The 9,255-nt window shown below is 35.2% G+C and overlaps 1 protein-coding gene across 1 annotated transcript; it reads left to right on the plus strand.

Moving 5' to 3' along the window:
- Positions 1-586: 586 nt before the first annotated feature.
- On the plus strand, positions 587-1,900 carry LOC140675803 (uncharacterized). The gene is made up of 3 exons (XM_072910408.1): positions 587-672; positions 903-1,108; positions 1,307-1,900. The coding sequence occupies exons 1-3, from the start codon at positions 660-662 to the stop codon at positions 1,853-1,855; spliced, it is 768 nt and encodes a 255-aa protein (XP_072766509.1). The 5' UTR covers positions 587-659; the 3' UTR covers positions 1,856-1,900.
- The last annotated feature ends 7,355 nt before the right edge of the window (positions 1,901-9,255 follow it).

Genomic DNA, 9,255 nt, shown 5'->3' on the forward strand with positions numbered 1-9,255 from the left:
TAAACAAAAAAAAGTCTCCCGATCAAAGAGTTCCGAAGTCTTGTTGATGTTAGTCATCCCGTTTGCTCCTCATTCGATCTCGCTCTCGCTTTCAAACAGTGAACGCGACAACGATGTACGTGCTCGTAATTGGACGGCATAAATTGTCAGTGATTTTTCGGCTGTGTAAGTGAAGTGCTAGTTTGGGACGTAGCTCGTTGTTTGTGGAACGGATACGCATACAAGAAAGAGCCGTATACGTGTGCGCACGACACATGATACAGCTACAGTGATACCAGGACCTTTATTCTCAAAACCGTGAAAAAAGTATTGTATATGAAAATGACTCTATGCAATTCCTAATTGCTGCATCTAAAAGTATACACCAATCAAGAATCGCACAGAGTAGTTTTCGCATACGATACTTTTATCACAGTTTTGAGAATAAAGGCCCAGATTGGATATCGGATAGGCGGCTCGCGGCCCGTATGGCGCACACACAAGCGCAAGCCGTGTATATGTGAGCTGTGCGCATGCTCGGTGCCACATATTCACGGCTCGCGCTTGTAGTGCGTCATACAGAGCGTGAGCCGCGTTCCCGGTCTAACATCACTGTACGTAGCTATTTCTTGTGTGTGCATCCATTCGCGGGCAGCGTCTCGAAAGTGGCAACAATCAAGATGCGGAGAATGAGTAAGTACTGTTTTATATTTTATATAGTCTTTTTTCTTATTATTTTCAGTTGAATATATTATTAAAATGTACGTATCATATTACGATGCATAAATTATAATAATATATTAGCTGATAATTTCTATCCCTGACATCTCTCTCTCTCTCTCTCTCTCTCTCTCTCTCTCTCTCTCTCTCTCTCTCTCTCTCTTTTTATGAATATAATAAATAAATAATATATTATTTGTTAGCACGTAGCGAAGGATATTCAAAAGGGGCTGCCCCGGCGACGGTGGCGGCGGCGACAACGGCGATGACGGCGGTGACGATGGCGAGGACGGCGACGACAACGACGAGGACGGCGACGACGACGGGGACGATGGCGACGACGGCGACGACGCCGAGGAAAAATAAAAATGTGGGTACGTCGCCCCAACCAACGCCAAATATACGAAAGGTAATTTAAAAAAATATTTATGCATTATTACATACCAGGCTTGGGAAAATATCAATTAAATTTTTCAAGTTCCTTTGAAATCATATAGCTTTTGTTCTGAAATACTTCTTTTTAACTTTGCTTTCTTATATATATATATATATATATATATATATATACGTACACATATAAAAATATTAAATATTTTTTTCTTTTCAGCGTATGAACGATGCGGTGCGGCGGGCCGTCAGCAAAGAAAGAAGGAGGCACAGAAAATACGTCGCCGATATGCAAGCACGTACGTACATGCTGGCGACGTATTTACAATCTGGATACGTCCCCGCGCCGCCCGCACCAGTCGTGCACGTCCTCGCACCGTCCGCACCACCCGGATACGTGCCTGCGCCATCCGCACCAGCCGGATATGTGCCTGTGGCATCCGCACCAGCCGGATATGTGCCTGCGCCACCCGCACCAGCCGGATATATGCCTGCGCCACCCGCACCAGCCGGATATGTGCCTGCGCCACCCGCACCAGCCGGATATGTGCCTGCGCCATCCACACCAGCCGGATATGTTCCCGCGCAGCCCGCACCAGCCGGATACGTTCCAGCGCAGCTCGCACCAACTGGATACGTTCCCGCTCAAGCCGCACCAGCCGGATACGTTCCCGCGCAGTCCGCACTAGCCGGATACGTTCTCGCACACCAGCCTGCACCAGCTGGATACATTCCCGCACCTCCCGCCCCAGGATACCCTTATTATTAATTTTATAAATTTTATTTCCTCTATTTTTCACACACACACACACATACGCACACACACACATTTATATAAAGAATGACCTATAAATAAAAAAATTTAATTCATAAATTTATTTATTTATTCTTCCTTTCTTCTTCCTTTTTCAATTTATATTCCTACATTTATATTCTTTTTTTTCTCTCTACTAATTCATTATTATATTCTTTTCACGTTATCTTTCATTCGTATGGCTTTTCTTTTTTCTTACATATAAATAATTTATGTATTTCCATTTTATAACTTTCGTGAAATACGCAATGAGTTATTTTCTCTTTCTATTTTGCTATTTTAAATATCTCTACATATAATTGTTTACTTTGATATAAAAATAATCCTTATGACAATTGATTTTATTCTTTTATATTATGAAACATGTATATAAAGTTGTATATGAATACTTCACTTTTATGCTATTTTGTATATATGTTTCACAACATATATATGTATATATATACATATATATATATATATATATATATATATATATATATATATAATTAATATATATGTTATCTGACAATAAATATATAATTTGTATAAGAAAAATAATGTTTTTATACATTAAAAATAGAACTAGTCAAACAAGGGAATTCTTTGATGGGATGCCGAGATTAATAGACACAATGGTTCACTTCTATCAATAAACAGATGCGTTTACGCAACTGCGAAATGAGTTGGTGCAATATAGTTTTATTTACAACTGCGTGCAGAAAAACATATACATATTATTGTGTCGAAAATGTAAATTAGCAAGATAACATCCTTGCTCATATATACTAGCCAAAAGAAAATAGGGAACACTTTTCATACGTCAAAAAATAGGTTATTTTCAAACTATTGTAACTCAGTGAAAAATCATCGTACGCAAATTTAAAAAAAAGCATTTTGAAACTTAAAGTTTGAACTTTAACATGCAATCAATAATTTTTAAAAAAAAATTTATCTTCTTAGTGCTACCTCTTAAAAAAGCGCGCACAGTTTTTGTTCTTAAAATTACGTATTTTGGACACTCTGTAGCTAGATAAGAAAAATTCTCTTGACAATCTCAAGTCAATTTCCATAAAATACAATATTTTACCTACAAAATGCTTTTTTAAAAATTTTCTTACGATTTTTTTTGGCCGCGTTACATGATTTTAAAGTTAAACTTGCGTTTTTCAGAAAAATTGACGATACTCGGCGAAAAATCATTATACAAAAATTTAAAAAAAAGTATTTTGAAGCTTGAAGTTTCAGCTTTAACATGCTATCGATAGTTTTAGAAAATTTGTTTATCTTTTCAGTGTACCCTAAGAAAAAGTAACACTGTTTTTTTCATAAAATTACTTATTTTTGACATTCTGCAGTTTTATAAAAAAATTTTTCTTGAAAAATTCAAATCAATTTCCATAAAATATAACACTTTACCTACAAAATACTTTTTTAAAAATATTCGACGATTTTTTTTGGCCGAGTTACATGACTTTAAAGTCAACCTTAAATTTTATTGAAAATTGACATTTTCCGCCGGCATTAGCATTACCCAATATGCACCACGTGGAGGTTGCCGGTCGGATTGCACATCACGTGTATGTGTGTGTGTGTGTGTGTGTGTGTGTGTGTGTGTGTGTGTGTGTGTGTGTGTGTGTGTGTGTGTGTGTGTGTGTGTGTGTGTGTGTGTGTGTGTGTGTGTGTGTGTGTGTGTGTGTGTGTGCGTGCGTGCGTGCGTGTGTGTGTGTGTGTGTGTGTCACAGCAGAGATAAGGACCCCGCAGTTCGTCACTTCCACAATATTTAACGACTCCAAACCCTCTCTGCTGTGTGTATATGTGTGTTTGTGTGTGCGTTTAGTATTGTGTATTTCCTCCTCTTTGCTCAATTACCCCTTGTAGACGCTCTCGCATATTTATACATCTCTCTATCAAATTCTGCGGAATTTTGTTCCAAATTTGTGTTAACATGTCCGCTAAATCATTTAAATTTTGCGGCTGTTGATCGCGACGTCTTAATCGTCGTTCCATTTCGTCCCATATGTGCTCGATTAGATTTAAGTCCGGGCTATTAACAGGATGGTCCAGCAATATAATATTGTGTTCTTCAAGAAAACGGCGAGTTATATTCGCTGTATGAAGACGAGCGTTGTCTTGCATAAATATGAAATTGCGATGTAAACAACGGAGAGGCAAAACGTGAAGTCGCAGGACTTATATATGTAAATACATATCGCACACTTGTTATTGATGGAGGTGGCAGAATTATCAAGTCCATCCGTCTTCTCATTGATACACACCCCCATACCATAACCGAACCGCCGTTATGTGCCCGCACTGGCATAACACAACGCCGATCGTATCGTTCATTTCGACGACGCTAATTACGTATACGAGCGTCATTACCGTAAAGGTAAAGATAAAACCGAGAGGTGTATAAATATATGCGAGAGCGTCTGCAAGCGGTAATTGAGCAAAGAGGAGGAAATACACAATACTAAACGCACACACAAACACACAGCAGAGAGGGTTTGGAGTCGTTAAATACTGCGGAAGTGACGAACTGCGGGATCCTTATCTTTGCTGTGACACACGCACGCACGCACGCACGCACGCACGCACGCACACACATACACGTGATGTGCAAAATCTACCGGCAACCTCCATGTGGTGCATATTGGATAATGCTAATGCCGGCGGAAAATGTCATTTTTCAATAAAATTTAAGGTTGACTTTAAAGTCATGTAACTTGGCCAAAAAAAATCGTCGAAATATTTTTAAAAAAGAATTTGTAGGTAAAGTGTTATATTTTATGGAAATTGATTTGAATTTTTTAAGAAAAATTTTTTTATAAAACTGCAGAATGTCAAAAATAAGTAATTTTTTGAAAAAAACAGTTTCTTTTTTTTAGGGTACACTAAAAAGATAAATTTTCTAAAACTATCGATAGCATGTTAAAGCTGAAACTTCAAGCTTCAAAATACTTTTTTTTTAATTTTTGTATGATGATTTTTCGCCGAGTATCGTCAATTTTTCTTCTCGAAAAACGCAAGTTTAGGTCCAGAGTCATGTAACTCGGCCAAAAAAAATCGTAAGAAAATTTTTAAAAAAGCATTTTGTAGGTAAAATATTGTATTTTATGAAAATTGACTTGAGATTGTCAAGAGAATTTTTCTTATCTAGCTACAGAGTGTCAAAAATACGTAATTTTAAGAACAAAAACTGTGCGCGCTTTTTTAAGAGGTAGCACTGAGAAGATAAATTTTTTTTTAAAAATTATTGATTGCATGTTAAAGTTCAAACTTTAAGTTTCAAAATGCTTTTTTTTAAATTTGCGTACGATGATTTTTCACTGAGTTACAATAGTTTGAAAATAACCTATTTTTTGACGTATGAAAAGTGTTCGCTATTTTCTTTTGAGTAGTGTATATTATATACTTGACACAGAAATAGAGTATTTTACTAATCAGATATTGTTTTATAATATTTAATTTCTTAAAGTATAAAGAAAAATGTAATACACATTGTTTTAATAAGTCATTATATCAAATAATACATAAGTGTACATAAAATATCGTACATAATCATTGCATACAAGAATAACAAATATTCATGGTTCAGATCAATTACAAAAATGATGATCGTGAAAGAAATGATTTATACAAAGGAACTTTTTACACCACGCACAGGCAATTACAGCAATTTCGCCGCAAATATCGCATGTTGGTTTTAAATTACTTTTGAAACAAAAGTCTACCGGTGTATCAAATTCTTCTGGTCTCTTTTCTAAATAACCACTTTTATACCATGCATATTTGAATAAATTTTTAAACTTCGGCGATGAAAATTAATTATGTGTTAATGATTGTAATTTTAAAATATTGTTTTTTAAATGAAGCGCTTGACCTCAAGATCTAAAAGCATGACGGTATCCGAAAAATGTTTAACAAAATTTTTCCACAAATGAAAACCGAATACATCTAAAGGTTGTATTTTTTCCATTGTTCCATCTGGTATAGTTAACAAATTGATATTTTCCATAAAATCTGGTTTGTTTTTTTGAATTATATCAGAACAATGACCAGTCCAAGAATCTAATAATAAAGTTGATTTTGGTCTAACATTTGGAAAAAACACTTCTTTTATCCAAATCTCAAAATGATGTGATATTAATTTTCCAGATTTTGATGCCATGACAAAGATATTATCTTTTTTAAACATTGTTTCTTTGCCCGTTGGACCAAATGTTCCAGTAGGTTCTTTTAAAACAATAAAAAGAGGCGATAGTAATCTACCTTCAGCTGAAACAATAAGTTGTATAGTATAACTGTGTGTAGTTGTTGATATGGATTGTACTATGCACTCTATTTTTTTAATACCAATAGGTTATAATGAACGACTGGAATGAAATTCTAATTGAAATCCACTTTGGTCGGAATTATATACATTTTCAATTCCATATTGTATAATAAAATATTTAATATTTTCGATAAATGACTTGCTTTGTGCTTTTAAGTTTTCATTTGACGTTAAATGTTTTTTATTATAAATTTTGTAATTTTTCTAGATACGATATTATGTGCAAGATTAAAATTTTTTATCCATGATAATGATGCTGTAAACCCAGATATATTTACTTCCTTCTGCGTTCGAAGAGCCCATCGAGCAATATCAATGTCATGAATAATTATTCTATTTTTAACAGTTTCATTGAATTTATTAAACGTATATGTTGAAATTTCTTTCAGTTTATCAAATCTGCTGCCACCTTGATTTACCTGTTCTTTTTAATTGACGAAGTGACTTGACTTTCCGAAATCTACGTTTTAGTTTCAAAATTTTTTGACTTTGTCCTACTTTTTCAAAATTCTACATTTCTTTTATATTGTATTGGTGTGCAATCTGTAACACATGTAATTTTTTTTACAACATATATGTGTCATCTTCTCTTTCTTCATCAATTACTCGTTCTACTTCGGGTATATCAAACACGTTTTGCAAATTTAATGATACTTCTTCATCATAATTTCATACGCTTCTTCTTGCATTAATTTAAGTATATTTTCGATCTTGTTTTTTTTTAATTTTATCTGTTGTAACAGGATTTTCTGAAAAATCCATAGTAATAAAAACTGTGTATAGCAGCATTATTATTTATGTTTCTTGGATTAAACATTATTCTTTAAAAAGTTATTAAAATTATATATATTTGCTTTATAAATATTAACAACAAAAATATTTATTAGCAGTAAAAATATTTTATTATTTAATGCGTATTAATACTTTCTTATAAGTGTTTTCCGAGTTTCATAAAAAAGAGCACAATGTTTTATTACATAATTTATAATAATTTAAATAATTTAATAAAATATTAATTATAATTTAAATAAATTAACAAAACAGATAAACTTAAATTTTGAATAGTTCAAATATGTAAAAAAACAATAAAAATTGAAAAAATACATATAATGTATACATACGCAAGACAGAACTGCTGAATTCAACTAAACTTAAACTGCTGCTTGATTTGATAGATGCTTTTATAGTACGTGTTCCGCTGCACGCGGTTATAAATAAAACTATATTGCACTAACTCATTTCGCGGTTGCGTAAACGCATCTGTTTATTTATAGAAATGAACTATTGTATCTATATTAACGTCGGCATCACGTCAAAGATTTTCTTTGTTCGACTAGTTCTATTTTTAATGTATAAAAACATTACTTTTTTTATAAATTGCAAATTATATATTAATTGTCACATAACATATATATTAATTATTGACAGCGAGCAACTCTCTTCATTTTAGCAGTCTCGGAAAGCATTTGGCGAACTTTTATTACATAGGATTTATAGCGTAGGTCCTCTTCACCAATTCGACGCATTGTAGTGTCACTCACATCCAAAGTTCTAGCTATTTTTGTCAGAGACTGCCCAGGGTCCTCTAAAATGTGCTGTTGAGCCTTTGCGATAATTTCTGGAGTTCTTACAGACTTTTCTTTTGAGTGCCTCTTCCTCGTATTTCGTGGTAATGTAATATAATATGACATCCTGTACGCATAGGATTATATTTGTTATGTCCAGGCCCGTAGTAAGGATGGGTCAGAGGAAGGGCGTAACAGGAACTGTTCCGATGTCAAAAGTCTTATCGACGAGTAACTCGGTCGAGCGAGCTGCAGGTTAGCAAACAGGTAAACGACGGGTGTCGTTATTACTCTGTTATGCGAACGCTCTCTCGGTGATCCCTTTTTGGTAAGAGGATCGAATCTCTTTTACGCAGGACGGGACCAAGTGTGATCTTTCGCGTGGAGAGAGTGAGGGAGTTAAATAAGTTTACCGATTATTTAATTTTTAGATTAACATTTATTCAATTGATCCTTACCATTATACATATAACTTTATTGATATCGGCCTTAAAATTATTTGTATGAGTGTATGTGTGTTCGTGTGTGGATCGCGGGTGTTACATAAGTACGGAGGTCATCAACCAGAAAAGAGGGGGAACGAGTGCAATTCTAAAGATTTTATCCTGGTTGGTATTTGTTACAATAGTTTATGAAAAAAAAATATAATAATAAAGATTTGCGTAAAGTGTTATGTATGTTACGGCGCGATGTCGATGTCTTCGAAGACGCTATCTATAATGTTAAGGAGAGCGGAATCGGACATGGATGCAAGCTTTGATTCTAAGCAGGGAAGCGCAGAAGTGTCAAAGTCTGCTGGAGAATATTCCAAAGAGTCGGGTAATTCTATCGTGTGGTTCGATGAATTATCCAAGAGGATTACGGACGAGGAATCGGAAAATGTTGGGGGAGACGACGGCGGTGAGTCATCGGATATATCGATGACTGAAGGTGAAACGGGTACAGGGGAATATGATGGGGAAAGAAAATCTATTTCAGGGTAACTATGGATAGATGGGAAAAGCGTCTTTAACAGGGTAGAACAGCGCGAATACTGCGGTGAAGAAAAGGGGGAATCTAAACTGTTGGTTTCGCTCACGGTCGTGTCGTCCGATCTATTGTCTCGATTTGCTCGCGAGAATCGGCGAGTCGGCGCGATTTTAGGCATACTTAGGCAGATTGGTTGCGTTTTAGCAGCTGGTGTAGTTGTGGCCCCAGTTGTGGGTCTTGCTCGGCGGGTGGTCGTTGTTGAGCACTGACTCTAATAGGTTTTAAGACGTAATCGGAACTCCCGCTGTGTAAAACGAATTGCTTGAGTCAGCGAACGACCGAAAAATCTGTACCGAATGAATTTGACGCTGTACTATCGACTGATTTGAATTTTGTGGTTTCTGTAATGCGCGAGTTCTCCTTTTTATATTAAATCTTGAGGGCGTGTTAACAATTTGGGCGGGAGTATTTTTGAGATCTTGACGTGTAAAAAGCTGTCGTT

The sequence above is a fragment of the Anoplolepis gracilipes genome, unplaced genomic scaffold (assembly GCF_047496725.1).
Source record: "Anoplolepis gracilipes unplaced genomic scaffold, ASM4749672v1 Contig18, whole genome shotgun sequence".
In the NCBI taxonomy this organism is placed as follows: domain Eukaryota; kingdom Metazoa; phylum Arthropoda; class Insecta; order Hymenoptera; family Formicidae; genus Anoplolepis; species Anoplolepis gracilipes.